We start from the raw sequence: 19406 nt of genomic DNA on the forward strand, positions 1-19406 counted from the left end.
GCCACAGGTTTTTTGGTTTTTACAGTGTACGTGATACATGATACATGGAGGTAGCTCAGTTTAAGAGAATTATGATTTGATATCACAAAAATGTATATCGACATATTGAGCTATCTGTAACACATATAAGACCACCTGTTGCACTTGAGGATGCCCTGAAAGTTAGCAAGCCAGCATAGATTTTAGCTAAATGTTGATAAAAGTGATGGATATACAGTTGAAATGGTTAGATAAAAGTGATGCTTTAAATAGTTAGCAAGCCAAAAGTAGAGGATAAATGGTTCAAACATAAAGTATCTGCTGCTCAAAGTGTAACCTGCGAACTTAAACCCTGAAGGTTCACTTGTGAGGAAAAAACAATATTCACTTTAACAAAATTAATTCTGTGAAATGTCCAATTTTAAAGGTACTGGAGTTCAGCAATGTGTGTCAAGAGGGCTAAGTCACACAGGAAACGCTGGGAACCACTGAAAACTGTTAGTGCTTGCAAACAGCTTCAAGAGAGACTCCTGTTAAAAGAAAGCAATACTCCCCAGCTGTTAATTTATACATGAGCCAAGTTCTCTCACATAGCAGGTGTTTTTCTTGCTGTATATCTTGTCTGCCTCTCTCCTTTTATTCACACTCCCTTCCCTCATTACCGAGTCCACCTCTGTCATCTCTCCCTGCCTCTCATGTTGCAGCTCTTCAGCTGGTGTTAGCACATGACTTGCGAAAGCAAGCCACGTCAAAGCTTATTTCGTCCAATTAGCAGCTTTTAATGGAAATTCCCTTGGTGTCTGTAGCTAATGAGAATATAATTCCTCTCACTCCTTGGTAATATGAAAGATCTGTCCTAGGAAGACTGTGACAAGGTTTATTCATTAATTGATTTAATTACTTCATAGTTCAGTTTTTTTCACTGTTACCCAAATAAGAAATTTTGATCAGTTTTAATTTTATTAGTCATTCTCACCATACAAAGTAGTTTAGTGCAGTTCCGTCCTGTTTGTTTATGGATTTCCTGGACCAGTTAAAAAAAATTAGTTGTTTTAATTATGAAGATACTAGATTTCAGCTGCGTTTATGCACATAAGACACACGCTGCATAGGCAAATTGAACATCCCTTTAAGTCTTTATGTTCTTATAATGAATGTGCAACAGAACAGCAATTCAGTCCCTCAACTCTCACCCATGTACTAACATTGTCTGCACTGTAGCAGTGAAGTTTTTTTATGTTTTAATGATGATCAGTATGAGCAAAAAGTGAATTATTTCGTGGCTGTTAATTGTACAGCTCTGATTTTTAGGTGATGCCACAAAAAATTAACAAAATTCCATAAAACTTTTATTCCCTACAATGAAAGACCACATGAAAATACAGACTCCAAACATTTGGCCGTACTTTGTTGACCTCTGATCACTGACAGGGAATTGCTCCTGGGTCTTTTTTTGAAAACACAACACACTCCAACTTTAACCTAACACAGCCATGTAGGAGTCAGGAAAAGACCCCCAGGGTTAAAAATATCAACTGGCCGTATTGTTTCCATGGCAATGCTATCACATAGTGTACCGGGGGGAGTTTCACTAGAAGGATCCTGATCAACCTACACACTGCGGACCACACCGCCATCACATAATTTCTCCTCATACATGGCTTCCACCCAACTATTAGGCTTGTTTGATGTCTCTAGAGGTAATAGGTAGGTGTTTGTCTGAAATGGGGCCCCGTCATTTGGGTGATTGTAGCAGTAGACCTGGAGGGGACAGTTATATTCCCTAAAACAACCTGGAATTTACAAGCCTGGGCACTCCCTTCTTTCTGAGCTTTTAAAGCAAGCAATTTCAGAATTCATGAAGGCTGTTTTTGTGGGAGATGATTAATTAGTATTTCTAACATGAGATGAGATCACATTAAATGTGAATGAACCCGAAAGAGAAATTGGGCCATTGCAGCAGGAACTATGAACGGGAATAATTATCAGGACACATAAAATCAAAGTATTTAAACGAGTGCACAATTTAAACAAATAAGCAAAGCATTTTGATTACAATAAGTAAAATTTTGTATCCAAAGAGTGTGAACAGCAAGACATGAATTTCACCTAAAGAATTACTGAAAACTGTGTGGCGATACAGCAAAGCATCAAATCTGTGCTGTAAACAAGATGAATAGATTAAAACGTGACATTAATTATATCCAAGAATTACTGTGACCTCTAGCTACAAATGAATTTAACAGTCTGTAGGATGTAGGTGTTAATCATATTTGCACTGCGTTTGGAAAGTATTGATCGATAATTGGACAAAATGCACAGACTAGAAGATGGTGCAATGATTGATTGGAGGCGCTCATCTCCAACAGAGTTGTTCCTGTTTTAATTCACACCTGAATAGCAAAGACTCACTAGAATAACACACAGGGATATTATACTGATTTGCCATTTATACAGGAGATACACAAGACCAACAGATGAACCTAGCAGTTGTATAATCCTCAAAAAAAAAAAAAAAAAAAAAAATCCAACTAAACGTCTATTTGCTCAGTCTCTATAGACTCTAACTGTGGTGTTACAGTGGCTTCAGAAAGTATTCTGACCCTTTCACTTTTCACACATTTTACTGTTGTAGATTTGATTTTTTAAAAATGTTTAAATTGCCATTTTTGCCCATCAGTCTGAATGAATACTGAATACTTTTGAATCCACTGTAACATAACCCCAAAATGTATAATCTGGGCACAAGTTTTTTTTATCCTAAAAACGAACCCTGACACACTTTATATTGACTGTTTTCCACCTCATTAACTGACACCTTATGCTCATTTGATTGTAAGTAAGAATTTGAGTTGGACTATCCAAATAAAATGCAAATATATAAAAAGACTATTCCAGTGAATCATGAGATCATTTAGCGTCTGGGAAAGGTTTGTAGAGTAATAGGACCAAAGTCTGTTCATTTTGGCAACTTATTAATATTTACAACTGCAGATGGATGAATTATTGTACAAAACATGTAGTAGATATTAACATTTATAACTACATTAGTCCCAAACAGAAATGATAACCCAGCCAAATAGATTTTTTTTCTCACCACCTGCCAACCCAAAGTTGTTCTAATTAAAGGTTTCTAGCTGATCTATAAAGCATTTTTATTATATTATGTTACATGTGCTGTCCGTTTTGACTGGTGTAGTATTTTTCCATATCATTGTACAACTGCTGCGCTTCCTCATCGGGCGCAAATGACCTAACGACCTACAACCTCTGAGCCTGTGAGACAGTGACAGCCAGCTGTTCACCCGGGGACCCAGAGTTCCTCGAAGCCCCTGAGCCGGAGCGGGAGTGGCTGGTGATCCCTCCTCACCGCGGGCCAAATATCTCCCAACCTCCCCTCTCTCCCTCCATCTCTCCGCCCCCACCTCCCTCTCTCCCTTTCTCTCTCTCTCTCTCTCTCTCTCTCTCTCTCTCTCTCTCTCTCTCTCTCTCTCTTTCCGTGCCAGTAAGGACGCATGCGGCTGGAGCAGAGTCCCCCGGCGTCTCCTGGAGCTGAACCAGCCGTCCCAGCGGAGGCGGTCGGCGTGTTCCTCCCCCCCACCACCACACACACTTTGAGGCTCCCTGCCGGCACGCGACGGAGAAGACAGACAGTTGTCCCCGCTCTGCGCCGCCGACCGGCAGAAAACAGCGTGCCAGGTATCATGACGCACCAAAAATTTGGGCACTTGCCGGGACTTTTTTTTTGACTGTGCCATGTGACTCTGCCCACGCTGTTTAAGTCGACTTTCACCGGCTCCCCCCTGGATGGAGACGCCATCTGAGACATGTGCGTCATCCAGTCCGGTTTGTTATCTCTGTGATATGTCTGATGATGTCATTTTTTCTTTCAGATGGATATGCGCTCCTCTACTACTACCACCACCGCCGCCGCCGCTGCTGCTGCTGCTGCGTTGCATCTCTCAAAGTGAAAAGACTCGCTCTGCAAATGTGCGTCCCCTGCTTCACAAACTTGGACCGCTGCCTGTGTTCAGGCAGCCCTGCAAACCTCTGCCACTGCTGACTAACGATGTGGTGGACAATGGTGTGACACCGCAGACGGACCTTATACCTCAGAACTAATTCCAAACTATTACCACATCAACTTTTCCTCTGCGGATGAAGATTTGTTTGTCCGGTTTATGTGGAAGTGCCCTGAGTTCCCACACCTTTCTTTTTTTTTATTTAGCGGTAATTACATTCCCACCTGGACTTATTTGACTGTCCAAAATCCAAGAAAGATCTGACTTGAAGGGATGCGTAAACGGGAATGATGCTCTGCTTTTTTACCTTCTGTCGTTGCTGACGCATGTTGGGAGCGAGATGGGACTGTGAACTACAGTATGTGGAGTCATTCCTGAGGACTGAGTCGCTGCTCCCCGCGGGTGCATGGAGAAGAGCAGCCCGAGGATGACGGGCGGAACCCGGGAGGCGCCGCTGAACTCCTCGCCGGCGGTGGCGGCCAACGCGGAGGGCGAGGAGATCGAGGTTTTGGAAAGTACCGACGTCCTTCCCGTGGCTCCAGAGGACGTAAGTACACACACACACACACACACACTAGCGACCTGGAGTGCACAAGTGACCACTGTTACCATTTCACATTTTTTATAAACTGCGTAGCAGGACCTTCACTTTATTTTACACAGAAGCAAAGTCACACAGTGTATTTATATTTTATGAGGAAGGATGTTATATGAACATTAGCCAAACATTTTTTAATAAGGTTATTTAGTCTGTCTATATTTCGTGGCGTAACTCATCATAACAAGAGTTTTGCATTGATACCAGAGGGGATTCAAAATACAGAAAAGTATTTCCGGACAATGACAGTAGCTGCCACAGACACACCACACATCCTTTCTTGGAACATTGTGGGTTTTTTATATTTTCAAAGGGAGACAACACTCACACATGCACACACCTGCCAGTCTCCCTGTCTCAGACTTACATGTAATGTACTATAAGAGAGCCCTCACACATAATGATCAACACTTTGGTACCTTATTATCCTTTGTTGCGGCTCATTGACCACAATGATTGGATAAAAACAGGATGTCAATGCAAGACTGCAATTAAGGCAAATGCACACAGAGAGGAACGTCCTTTTGGCCAAGTTCATCATTTCCAAACAGGTGCTTCTCTCCACTTTGGCACCTGTTTCTGAGTTTTCTTTCTTTTTTTCCACCTCCTGCTCTCACTCACTTCTTTGCTTGCTGTTCTTTTCTCTCTTTCCTTGTCTCAGCAATGGAAGTCTCTGTTTGACAAGGTATGTACTGCAAGCTAAAGTGGCTTGAATCTCTTTCCGTTTGCATGTGTCACTCATTATGGAGCAGTGTTTTCTTCAAAGGTGCTCATCTGTGTGTGAACCATACGTGACCTTTGACTTAATCTCTGTTTTCAGCTTGGAGCCACACAGATGTGTTTACACCGCAGTGTCCTGCATAAAGGTCATGAAACATGGGGAAGATTTTGGAAGACCTCAGATGCAATATAGCACCATAAGCATCTGCTGCAACAGAAAAGCAGTATAAAGTTTTACATTTTTTTAATGTGAAAAATATCAACATTTAGTGCTGTACCGATAAATTACAATTGTGTGATTTCTTTTTTTTTTTTTTTTTAAACAAATTTTCCCATGTATCATGACCTTGACATTGTAATTGTGCCGTAACACTGGCTTTATCACTAATGGAAGTGACTTAAACCTGCACTAGGAAACTTTTGCACACTGGTACAAAGTGTCAGAAACATTTTACCTTCAGTGTCCAGAAGTTATTTACCATGATGGTGCCTGGCTTCACAAAGCTCGATCATGTTTGTCAGACCTGCTGATCTGTGATCTGTGATCTGTGCTGCTTAAAGCATCCTGAAAAATCTTACTTAACAGTGGTGAAGACATCTATTTTTCAAGTGTTCACTCACGTCTGTTCATAGTTTTTATATCACTGATCTATTTTTGATCTGTTGCTTTCTTTGGGTGAATATATTTGGCACCAGAATTTTATTTGGCTAAATGAGGTAAATCTGTTGGGTCTCAGCTGGTGGAGATGGCACTGGCTTCTCTCCTTCAGCCCCAGTTTGTGATTTAGGCTGATTAGACAAATGTATTTTTAGATCAAAATCTTGCCTAGTGCAGCTTTAAAATCCTTTGCCGGCTGAGCAGTGTTCACGTCGTAACATCAAACCAGACTCATGTAGAGGCGAGTGCATCAGAGGAGTGGGAACACACTGGAGGCTGTGGGTGTGTCGTCCGCTGACATTGACCCCAATAATGCTATTAGGGTGATACACAATCCTGGATGCATTGATCTGTTAGACCGTTCTTGTAAGAAACACACGCACACACACACTTATGCAGCACACAGATACGGCCAAGAAACCCCAGGAGAAGAAAAACACAGACCGGCTGATCATGCAAGCGGCAGGCTGGACTGACAGACGGCAAACGGGCCCCCCACTATCACACACACACACACATTTATACATGCACAGCCACTCTGTGGGGCTGCTGCAGCACCTGCCCGCCCTGGGGCCCCCTACTTTCTCCTGGGAGGGAATCGTATGCTTGTGTGTGTGTGTGCAGGGGTTAGCGGGGATGTGTAGGGTTGAGTCAGAGGCTCGTGTCAGGCTCACTCTTTCAGAGGGAGACTGAGGTCCCAAGGGATTATGGGAAAGGATAGCCAGGGTGTGGTGCATGTGTCTCTGTGTGTGTATTAGTAATGGAGCGTATTCTATGGACAGGCATTAAGTGGGCCTCTCAATCCGCTGTCTTTATGTGTGCCGCGCAGCTTTGAGTTTCCTCAAGTGGACGTTGGTCTAAAAAAAAATGTGGGTTTGTCCAAATGTTGAGGTCACTGCCCAGTCCGTCAGCAACAAATGTCCTTTCACTCTTTTATTCTCCTTTTCTCCTTCCTCCTCACAATGAGTTGCTCCATTTGTCAAGGGGCTGACCTTGGAGACCCCCAGCTTCTGTGAAGCGGCTAAGGAAGAGAAATGATGGGCCACTGAAGACCAGGAAAATAAATAGTTTAAACCAGGCTGGAAACATATGCCACTACATGATGGAGAAGAGACTGTACTTGAAAACAAAGAGCAAGATCTAGACTTTTGTTTACATAATGCAAAGATACACACTACTACTGCAAGTCCATTGTAATGTACAGTTTAGTTTATTTGCCAGTGTTATGAAGGGGCAGACATAAAATAACACATCAACAAAATAATGTGAAGAATGACACAGTACTGACTGCATGGACTGCTTTTATGTTGCACTTTTTTCCAAACCGCTTTACAAATTTTATTCATCCATTCACACACACAGGCGCACACTGATGGCTGGCTTAGGTGCTGTTCTAACCTTTAGAAGCAATTGGATTTCAGTGTATTGCTCAAGGACGCTTTGACGTGTGGACAGGAGGAGGCTGGGGGTTGAACTGCCAACCCTTCGATCAATGGACGACATCTGCCAAGACATTTGGGGGGCATTATCTCCTTTTGTACAATTAATTGCGTCTCACTCCTTTCCACGATGGCAGGCTTTTCATGCAGCCATTGAGCGCAGCCATTCTGAATAACTATAAACGTTCTTGTTGTTAGATGTGGTCGGACTGTGCTTTGTACGAACTTGTGCCTTTCGGGCATGCTCTCTACCCTTTCAGTGTTCTCCAAAACCACAATTTGACCTTCTATAGCTAGTGGCTGCAACTTATTCATTTGAACAAAATGTTCCAGTGATTGTAATACACTGGCAGAACAAGATGTCCAGAGATGAAGACAATGATGCATCTCTTTTGTTAATCAGTTCTGGCATCCCTGCCTTGTCACATGCAGAGCAGATTCTATTCTGTCCATCCCATCAGGGATGTTTACACAGCAGAGGAAAGACAGGATCATCTTCTCTCATTCATCTTTCTTGACTATGGCTTCCCTCCAGCTTCTTTAAAGCAATTTGGGCTGTGTACAAAACCTTCCCCATCATATCATTTTTACAGGCTCCCATGTGAGCTCGGCACGTACAGCTATCAGTTTCTAGGCTTCAGACCATCGGAATCAAAGTGCTGCGTCGCTCTGTTCGCCTTCCCCTTCACTCCTCTCTCCCGTCCCCGGAGAGGATTTTGTTGCTGTATAAGTGCTTTCCTCCTCAGCGTGCAGGAAGTAAGAGAGCAAACCTCAGAATGCTTTGATTCATGTTCCTCATCGCCTGAAACAAACATGAGGACTGAACACAGACAGAGACGACGTCTAATGAAGCAGAGGAGATGCTGTCAGGAAGATAGCAGCTGCATTGGCCTCTCTCTCTCCCTCATAATCAAAGTGTCCCAGCCTCCATTTGTCCTTTAGACACACTCACACACATACCAATCTGGAAAGACTGTAACCATTGCAGCCTGATTACAGACAGTATGTGTATGATCCAAAAGAAGAAACAGAGTCTGCTGTTGAGTGTCCATGCTTGTGACGACTGATCCACACACTTGCTAAAGTCCCTTCATGTTTTGTTTTGGTTTTTTTTTGAGGATTTCTGGGGATTTGAGGATGGACCACACTCTATGTTCAGGATTTATCTGATAAACCGTATTAAGCATGTTTACATCGCACCCCAAAATGAACCAAACACAGCTGTTTTGTACTCCCCGGGAAAGCACGTCAGATGGATTTCCTTGTAATACTGCGAGTGGAGGAGCTAAATCAGAAACGTTTTACAAGAACTCTTTGTCTTTTACCTTCATCATTTTCTCATCTTCTCATAACTAAAAAGTGAAATCTAGAAGGCTTCTTTGTCTTTAAATTCCCTTGGTCTGGAGAGTGATTTTGTACAAGGTGGATTATAAAGGGCTGCACCTACAGCACAGACACACAAAGTCATGATCCAAGAGGACTGGGAATGTCCCAGTGCTTATAAAGCCTCACAATGGAAGTCCCCAGCTTTACAGATCTGGCTCAACTCAAAGTAGATGAAGTACTTGTAGAGACAGCATGTACACAAACCATAGACTGCGTATCTGTGGTGGAAAAGCTTTTCAGTCCTGTAGAAATATGCGTTGCTTTTTTTTTTTTTTTTTTTACTCAGATGGCTTTTCACTGCAGCCTTGCAACAGGAATTTTTTGTTTATTGTTGTGTTAGAAGAGTAAAAGCACTACAAAGATCAGTGAACAGTAACATTTCTTTGACTCTGAGCTATGTGTGTGTAATCCATACATGCGTCCACATTTGTCTTTGTGTTGACAGCCTGCTTCCAATGGCATGCTGAAATGCTCTGCGCACGCACCCGCAGGAGCTTAGTGATTAAACACTTTCACATGGCTGCATACTTTCCATGAAAATCTTTCCCCTTTCATTTCTTGCTTGGTAACATGGAAAAGCCTGAGAATGTGAGCTGTGATCCCCAAATTCCTCTCCAGAACCACACAAATAAAAGTCTTTCAGGCCTTTTAGAAATGCCGTCAATCATCCTCCCATCACCTCTTACCTAAATTAATGACAGTGAGGTCTGGCGTAAAAATAGCCCAGCTAACGTCATTAATTAAAACAAACAGAAATTCAGTGGTGGGGAAGCCACCTGTTCCCGGTGGGACTCATGTTTCCCAGAGTTCCTGTCGTGCATTTCAATGAGCTTGTTAGTTAAACATTCAGTGGCCATGGCTGAGAGAAAAGGAAGGTCATTATTTAAAGTCATCTTGTCTGGCAGCACCGTCTCGCCTCAACATCCCGTGCACAGCACAGCTGGCATCACCCTCGTGTACTTCGAGTGAATGGTCCACCGCCCAGGTAACTGGTACTTAATAGATAAGCCAACTGGGAACCCTCAGCTGTGTTAACTGTTGCATGCAGGAATAGCATGTCTCGCCCTGGTCTCGCCACACCCTGTCAGTTTTACCCACATTAAAAGAAAAAGGCGGTTTAGACAACGAGGTTGTGACAGTGGTCACTGCAATTACTGACGGCAACAGGAGCAGAGACGATATGCAGCAAATAAATTTGGCTTTTTGGAGTAGGAGCAGGTGAGGACGCTGCTTTTCTTAGATCCAGAAAGAAAGTTTCAGGTTCACCAGTCCAAACACTCAGGTGAGGAAAAGACTGAAAGGAACCTGGACATTATAAACGTTAGAATTTTCTGAAATCTGAGAAGAGGTCACCTAGTAGAAAAGGATATTTTACTTACAACTGATGATAATCTTGTACCCAAATATTTCATGCTTGTACTCTTTTTCTTTTTTGCACTTTTTTTGTCACTCTAGTAAGATAAATTTTTCCATTAGCTGCTCTCTTCTTTGGTTTCTTTCGATCGTACTTTGTAGATTCTTTGGTCTTTTCCTCTTTTATCCATATTATCTATGCTATACTGATGTGCTTATCAGCCTAATTGCCATTGACGCATACACAGATGGTGGGGTCACAGTCTGCTGACCTGCTCATCCAACACTACACCAGTGATTGACACTAGCTGAGTCATGGCGATAACCCACTGTGGTCTAATTGAACTGTGTTGTCTTGGATTTTGTGAAAGCAGTTACAGGCAGCAAAAAACACCCAACCCATTCTGTTAAAAAGCACACAGGCTGTGTAATGATGAAATAACAGACAGAGCCTCAAACATTTTCATTGAAAGATTTAATCAGAGCTCATCTTTCCCCGCTCCCCTGCCTCTCCCCTACTCAGCTCTAAATAGATTTCCTTAATGAAAGGCACAGTTCCAGTTGGCGGTGTGTGAAAACAGTCTCCGCTTTTATGCAGCGGTAAAAATAGCTGCTGTGCCTGTCGATCTGTAAATGGGAGAAAGAGGATGTGCCAGTTTATCCGTAATTGGCTACAGTGTGCAAACTCATAACAGCGGTGGCAGAAATCGAAGTGTCTCTTTTGATAGTTGAATGGCTCAGTGATATTGGAACCTTCACATGCTTTCTGTGTGTTTCTGTGTGCATACAGTGTGTTTGTACCTACCAGGCCTAAAAATGTAAATCCATTATTCGAGGTCAAGGGAGGGCAGTTGAAGTGACAGCGCACAATAAACGCTGAATAAGCGTTGTGTGCTGGAAATCAGGTATGCCAGCTGCCTTTTAGGACCAGTGGCAGTGTGACTTTTGATGGGGCTCCTGCACAAATTAGTTCTGATTTGTCTGCTCTCTGTCTTCTCTTTCATGCCCCACTCACATATTACCTCCATTTCTCTGTCTCTCTGTCTCTCATCTTTTTGTTCTGAAGTCTGATTCCCCATCAGAGTTAAGTGGATGACACTGCAGATATGAAGAGGCTTCAGTCTCGGGCTGCTCATTGACGCTTTCATCTCATCTCTTTTCATTAGCTCTGTTTACAGTTCATGGCTTTCACCGCACAATAGTTCATCAGCTTTATAACAATGCCACAAAAACTGGAGGGCTCCATTGGGAAAACATCAAATTAGGGTTTGATCAAGGAGATTAGCATGTTTTTTTTCCCTTTTTGTGATTGTTGTTACATGTCTGTGTCACGTCTGGCTGTAACCTAGTTTAGTTTAGAAGCAAATCATGTTTCTGTCATTGCAGTTTACCAACCTGAGTGATGCCTTGTGTTGTGATATGTGAGAAAAAAAAAATCTCTGTCCACTCTGAAATGCAGACACCGTAAGAAAATGTGTGAATCTTCTCATCACTACTCATTTATTTTTCAAGCAGCAAATTTGTGTCTGTTATGAACAGACTTGGGCTCAGGTTATATTGCTGAGTCTCATCTGGCTACACCTCCATCTTGTCCTCTTCTGCACTTAGTCTTATTAATGTGTTTTTTCTTACTGTATTAGTAATAGTGTCAGTGATTTGATTGCAGTTTATAAACGCTACCTGTTAATCAGGTGAGCATGAATTCCTGTGCTGATGCAGTCATATCACTTTTTATGATAATAGAGTCATCTGTGTTCTAGAGAAGGGCAGCTTTTCTGCCACACAACCCAAGACAGTGCTTCAGGCAGTAATCCTTTAGATAAGGGGACTAACTGTATATGTCCCACTTTCACAAAAAGTCTTACTCTCAGGCCTCCACACGTCTGGCCAATCACTGTATGAAGTGGCTGCGATTGCTGGATTATTGATTTTGGAAATTCCTGCCAGTTCCAGTGTCAAAAATGTGTAGGGGGACCAGGTTTCAGACACTGCTCAACCATTTGACAAGCACCTCTGCTGAAGCACTCTGACAGATTTAGTGTGTATGTGCCAGAAAGGATCATTACTTTGTTTGTTTTGGGTATACACGTGGTAGCAAGACTCCTTTTGTTCAGTGTAAGTCGAGGAAGGTCTTCCTTACCCTCAACTTACCAGTCAAGCAGCACTGTTAGACAGCCTCCAGCTTCGTATTTCAGTCTGTCACTCTGATCCTCCAGGGATCAAAGACACAGTTCAGGTCCATTCATTCCTTATGTTTGAAACTGTAATACCTTCCCACAGGTTATAGTTACAGAGTTGTTGACAGAGTGGTGCATCATAGTAACACCAGGAGCTTGCGTGTATGTGTGTGTATATAAGTGTGTGACAGAGTTGTCGGCCTGTTGCTGCTCGGTTCTTTAGTGACAGCTCAGAGGGTTTAGGTACCTATGGAATGGAAAATGTCAGTGTTTTATCACAGAGCTTATAGACACCATGGGAATATTCAGAGTAAGATCCTTGGAAACACACACACACATAAATGTCTTGGACACATTCCTGTGCCATAGGCTGTACAGGTCAGCGGCGAAGCCTGGCAGGTGCACTGTTGACACAGGTACAATAACCCTGTGTTTGCTGTGTTCACCTGTTTGTGTGTGTGTGTGTGTGTGTATGTGTGAGTGTGAGTTCTTGTGTTAACTGATTTCTGCCGCTTCATTCAAGCGCTGCACATTAGGGAATGTTCCACACCGAGAGTACAATTCAGACAAGTCTTTCATTCCCCTCTGCTCTCCCTTTAGAAAAACAGTGTGGTCTTTATTGAGACAGATGGCATGTGGACGACCACCGCAAACGAAAGCTGACAACTAACAGCGCAGATGTTTATGCCCGTGTGCTAGATTTACAATGCCAGCTACAGTTTCTGGGTTTGAACTCTAAATTGTTTGCTGGCTTTCAGATCACTTTTCAGGTCACATATCACTTGTCTTACTATGTGCTCTGCTGCCCGCGAAGCACTGTTCTAACCATGCGCCTCACCAGCGTCTCCTTGATTATTCCTCCTTCTCCTTCTCTCCCGGGAGAATTTGCGTCATGGCAGACTGCGGCGTAGACGAGATAATGCAAGACATGCATTAATTCAAAGGTAATGGCATTTTTTGCTGTTCTTTACACACCCACACTGAACCTTTAGGTAAAATGTTTAGTTTGCAGTTTCTGCGTTTGCTGGATTTGCTTCTCAGATTTTTCTAAAAACTTTGTTCAGAAGTGTATTTTGTCATAAAAATCTGGACAATATTGCCTTTTGAAGACATCAGGTATAACCCACTGGTTATTCTCTCATTTGTCTTTCCGGCATTAACATGAGCCTCAGGTAATCTGATCACAAGTGGGCAGCTCAAAGTCCAAGTGTGAAGGCACCCAAGATGCACCGAGGACACATTTGAAATCACTCATACCACATTTGGAGGTGGTCTGGAACTCGAATGGCCGCATTCTTTTAGCAGTGTGAACTCAAATGTGTCCTGGGCCACAGTGAAGGACTGTCTACTCAACTGATGTGTGAACCTTTTGAAAAGCCCATGTGTGCATCAACATCTTGGGCAATTTGGTTTGCCTGGAACATGCCAAGCAATACACTCAGTCTGTGCTGTAAATTCCATCTTCTTCTTTTTACTTTCTCGGGGATTAGGCACAGGAAGTGCACTACTGCCTCTTGTTGGTTAATAACACCAACGCATTTGGTCTTTGCAAACAGAAATGATGAACATGTTTATTTGCATATAGAGCAGGGAAGTGAGACTGGATCTCAAGTGGTCACTTGAGATGAATGTGAAGACGCACTTCAATGCCAGGTGTGAACAGGGCCTGTGATAATCACAGTGACCTCTCCCATAACAAGCGGCCCTGATTCATCTGACTGACAAGCACTGCGAAATTACTTAAATATACTGAGCACACAGGTAGCTTCCCTCTGACTCCATAGTTGTCCTACTTTCAAGATCAGAAAGGCAGTGAGAACAATACTGTTTAAATTCTCACCATAGTCAAGTAACACCTGAAACTGATAGCTCATTCACAGTTTGAAGTAACATGATTTTTTTTCTAGTAATCAAGGTTACGTACGTGATGTGATATACACCTGGTAAACATCAATTTATTGTCATTATTATTAATGAGTTCTGATGAACTTTGAGCCTGTTAAATAAAAGTGTTTTTCTGGGATGCCCTGGTTGTTCCACTGTTGTCATGACAACTTGGCATGGCCCAGCACAGCAGGCTCAGCACATGCCCAAGGTGAGCGACAGTGCTTAGCTTTCACCCAGATCTCCGTTCTCGTCCTGTCCCCTCCGTGTCGTCTTACAGGGCATTGCTGCCAAAGGCTGCCAGCAGGGCCAAAGTGCTGAAGTGGCTAACTGTGATGAGGGGAAACCACACAGACCATTTGAAAATCCTGCCGTTTTAGATGCTTTGCTACCTGGTGTGATGTTTACCAATCATCCACTGTTGCTCAGCAGAGGGGACTGCAATAACAGAATACTGTCTGTCTGTAAATAAGATTGAAAACTATTGACATGCGTCTTTTGTACAGAGATTAGTCAAGTGCAGAGATAATAAATCATTGTGCAGTATATTGTCATAGGCCTTGGGGCTTTAGCCCAAATATCTTGTGACACTTGCTCATTTCATGGTTGAGCTGGTGGAAATTGGTGGAAATTAGATGGTTGGGTCTTGAATGCCAATACTGAAGGCCAGAAACCTCACCTTTGAAGTAGGGATGCACTGATCCAACTTTTTCTCCTATTACTGATTCCAATACCTCAACTCAGAGTATCTGCAAATACCAAGTACTGATGCAGCACCAGTTCAGCAGTGTGAGTGTGTTCCCAGGTTTTAAATCTGTTATCACTCACTGCAGGAACCTCATTTTAATCACTGAGGCCAGGGACCAGTGGTCCACCATTGCTAAATAACTGTAAGTGTTATAATGACTTTGTCAAATAAACAGCGGGAAGTATCCAGTCAGCTTAAAGAAAAAACAAAACACCATGCTTGTATCCTTGAGGGCTAACAAATATCTTGCATGCATTTCTTTTCTTATCTTTTTGTGACGTTTTTATTAGACGCCATTATTTGACAGTCACAATGTAGAGGAAGACAGGACACATGGGGAGAGAGTGGGATATGACACAAGTTTATAAATTTATAAATTTAGTTCTGTTCTTCAAAGTTGCACAGAAACAAAAAGAGAACTATTGAGATGATCTCGGCAGTATTAACGTCACTGCACTTTGAGCACATAACTCTACCCATCCCTTTGGAAATGTGTTATCATTTTGTGCTGTGGGGCGGTAAAAGCTTTATTTATTGCATCAATTTGGAGGTTTTTGAAGAACACATGATTGAATTCTCACCTGTTATACATTTGCTGTTGCTGAACAGCAACCATTAGGATGACATGTAGGATGGGACAAGTATTAAGAGTTGTAGATTAGGAAGTTAAGCTATCACCACTTTTTTCAGTGTGGGATTTCATCAGTCACACATGAATTTCCGGCCGTCCACTTGGAATCGGATTGCCCAGACAAGCATATTAGTGCAAAGTGTGAAAACAGGGCCAAGGAGAGCCTTCGGGGCTGTCCTGTCCAGTGACAACACTATCGTCCTGACAGCTTCACTGCATCTAATAGAAATCCTCTCTTCTCAGTTTCGGGGGTAGACAGGGGGGAATTCTTATCTTCGTCGTTGGGTTTACCGCAGCTATAGTTGCAGATACAGCAGCTCATCAGGGTGCCTGTCAGGGTCTGGCACTGAGAGTGTCATTATGATAAGAATTATCTCCTTCAGGGGAACAGCTGCCAAGGCTCTGATAACTTACAGTTCTATTACAGGTGGAATAAGGATCCATTTTTATTCTTCACTTTTATAGGAGAGACTTTCCAAAACAAACTTTTTAAATGGGGTACAGTGTCTGTGTGGGTAACATTACATGTGTACGTATATTTTGGCACTGAAATGATGGTTTTAAAAGAAGTTGTTTCACAGAAGATGTGTTCTGTCTATTGTTATGGTATTTTATGTCCAAACAATGAAGTCAGGATCCAAAGCTGATTTCATTATCTGCCACCACAGATCTCATTATTTCTCGAACACTTGAGTCATAAAGACATTGGCTATGAGACTCTGCTCTGATGAATCACTCAGCGAGGGAGGGAAGAAGTGGCAAACAGTCTCACTTCCTCCTCTTAGATTTCACTTGTTGAATCTGTGCAAAAAGTGACACCAAGTTATGGTTTTACAAGGGGCTACGTGCTGGTCTAAATCTTGGTGGGGCCCAGAGACTTCATGGAGTCTTGTCACTGTGAGGTTGCAAGTGCAGTGTTTTTACACTCCCTTTTTCTCTTACCTTACAAGGAAATGGAAGTTGCTCATGGAGAGAGGGGGACTGTTTCTCGCTCACTGACCTCTGGGGATTATGGGAATAGGATTATATAGTAGAGGGTATCCTAGCAGGGATTTCCACCAGAACTAAGGATCAGGAGACAGCAGACTTGCTGACCTTCTGATCGTAGCCAATTAATAAAAGATCCTGCTTGCAAAATTGCCCCAAAACAGCCCAGGAAGTGAAATGTCAGTGGTGACAGAGGGCATTTATCCCTTGTACTGTTATAGTATGTCCTTTTACCTTCAGCAGCCTGAGCCTTTAGGCAGGGGAGGGGTTCTTGTGGAAGACTGACAGACAGCTTGAAGGGTCCCACCCAACCCAGATGGCAACCTTGAAAATGTTTCCGACAACGCCACTTGCTCCCCCATCCTCAACCCCATGCCTTTTTCAGCTCCCCCTTTTTTCTGGCCTTTTCTTCTTGAGATTTGAAGAAAATAAGTCTGGGGCCTCCCCTTGGGGGCAGCCCCGGCCTCGGGTCCATTTGCCAGCTATTAGAGATCATAAATCTCTATGGTGAATGGAAGCGCTGCCATCACTGGTGCAGGGTTTTTGATGGTGTTGGTGGGGGGAGTTGACCTCAGGGCAGGCCTGCAGCAGAGGAAGGGACTGAATGGAAGAGAAAGACAGCCCGGGCACGGCTCGTTAAACAAATGTTTCTCCCTCTTTTTGTTCCCCTTTTTATTCTGTCAGGAGCTGCTGAATGTGTGCAGCAGTGAAGGAGTGTTTGATAGCGGGTCTGGCCTGGCGGTAATGAGGGGTTCTCACCTCGATGTAAATGGGAGGTTTGGGGGGAAAAGGTCACCAATCTCTGTCTTTGTCCCTGTCTGACCTGCCTGTGCCCTATGCGTGAGTGACACTGATATTCCATCTCAGCTTTGTGTGTGTATGTGAGTGTTTGCCAAGGATTTTGACTTTTGTATGTCTCTTGGCAAATGGGCTCACCCTTGCGTCTCAGTGAGAATGACATTTATAGCTGCAGTGGTTTAAGCTTTTCCTTCTTGGTGGGCGTTTGTGTGTCTTGGATATGAGTCTTGTTCGTGTCCCGTTGTGTGTGTGTGTTTGTGGGTTTCATTGTGTCTTCATACGTGTTTCTCTCCAGTGTGAAGGCTTTCACAAGCAGCGACAGGGGGTAAAGTGTTTATTTGAACACATTCTAGAGAGCCTGCTGAGGGCCGTTCGGCTGTCTGCTGCAATCCCCTCTGCTTCTGCAAACACCCTGGGGGCAGTACAGCTCTCTCTCTCAATTAGTATGTCTCTCCCCCTTCTTTTAAACTATCTACCAGTCTGTCTTGCTCCATCTTGCCTTCTGTCACACAACATCAAACTATGTCCACCCTAATGCAGATATTTTTGAAAACAACTTTGTTTCTCTTCGCCCTTCTATCCACTCTTAGATGTCTAGCTCTAAAGGTGGACTTTTTCTGAATTTTTTCTAAGATTCGAGTTGTAGTGTCTAAGGACAAAGGTGAATGTCTTTGCATTGTTTTTTATATTATAGTTGTGCAGCAGAAATATGCAGAAGCAGACATCAAGAATTTCTGAAGAAACCTGGTACTGAACCCCAAAATAAATGACTACAGAGAGTCAGAGGCAACAGGCAACACAGCTTTACCAAACGGAGTTTAAGGATGTATTAAACACTGGCTTAGGCATCCAAACATGAGATAAAATGCATAACTTAATATGTGGAACAGGACCTTACTTCTAAAACAGGGACCCACTCCATAAGAAAGCCTTTGAGATTATTCAGGCAGTCAATTAGAGTCTGCTGCAGCGCTCAAGGACCAATTATAAAACATGTGGACGTGTGTGCAGTGGACATCTCTATTACACTAGGTGTTTGCGTAGGTGCACACACATGTTTGTAAGATTTGAGTATATTTGTCCAGCTTGCAGACAGTTTGTTGGACACGTGCAAATGTGCAGGTGACGAAATTTACATCTCCTGGATCCTTGTGGCTGTACAGACACGAACATATTACGTGTGCCTCGTCTTGCATACTTTCCTCACTGCAACATCAAATCCAACACAACCTTTTGATGATGGCAGTGCTCACTCTTTGTTGCCATACCTGTTGCAGCACTGCTCACCTGAAGGCTATGCTTCTCTTCATTCTTTTATTTAATAAACTCCACCTCCACCCCAGCATCCACCTTTAGACTGTGACTCTACATTCCAGACAAGATTAGAGACGTGACGCGAAACATCAGTACAAAACAGTAATAGTACACTAATTTTCTGGTCATGGTCGAATAACGTATTATTCGTAACACAGTGAGAGAAAATACAAGTCATTTCAACAGCTGGCTTTAGCTTCCATGGAGCAAGCTTTAGCCGACAACAGGACTTTGAGGTAAAACCATCCAGAGGCACTGTGATGAACAATCTTCCCATGCGTGATATTGCAATATCTGTCAGGGAAAAGCCCTGTTGATATAATGGCTGCACGTTGTCTCCTAGAGACTTAAGTGCCTCTCTGTCTTGGATCACATTAAACCTGCAGGGCACTATGGTTTTAAACTTAAGGGACCAAGTTTGTAGAAGGGAAATAAGCTTTGCAATGAAGGCTTGCAATGAAGCGTGTGTGTGTGTGTTTGTGTGTGTGTATGTGTGTGTGTGAGTGTGTATGTGTGTGTTAATGAATGCTCATGGTTGAGGCAGAGACAGAGAACAGGGACAGTGAGTGGGTGTGCAGTCCTCTCGTGTGGTGCTGGGTAATAGATCTCAGTGGCTGTCTGCAGAGCAAGCTGCTGTGATATGGTGGGAATTAGCAGAGATGTCGATGGGACAGAGACAGATCATGCTGCTGCTTGATCACGCCTATTGATA

At 43.1% G+C, this 19406-nt stretch overlaps 1 protein-coding gene across 2 annotated transcripts in view; it reads left to right on the top strand.

The window, feature by feature from the left end:
• Positions 1-3546: 3546 nt before the first annotated feature.
• rhbdl3 (rhomboid, veinlet-like 3 (Drosophila)) overlaps positions 3547-19406 on the top strand; it is a 52759-nt gene continuing 36899 nt past the window's right edge. Inside the window, exons 1-2 of one of the 2 annotated variants that reach the window (XM_041035232.1) lie at positions 3547-3678; positions 3873-4548. In XM_041035232.1, coding sequence (XP_040891166.1) covers positions 4408-4548 — 141 coding nt within the window. In that variant the 5' untranslated portion in view covers positions 3547-3678; positions 3873-4407. Of the gene's footprint in view, positions 3679-3709; positions 3809-3872; positions 4549-19406 lie in introns of those variants that run through there. The other variant, XM_041035233.1, reaches the window with a different exon arrangement.

The sequence above is a fragment of the Toxotes jaculatrix genome, chromosome 4 (genome assembly GCF_017976425.1).
Source record: "Toxotes jaculatrix isolate fToxJac2 chromosome 4, fToxJac2.pri, whole genome shotgun sequence".
Taxonomy (NCBI): Eukaryota; Metazoa; Chordata; class Actinopteri; family Toxotidae; genus Toxotes; species Toxotes jaculatrix.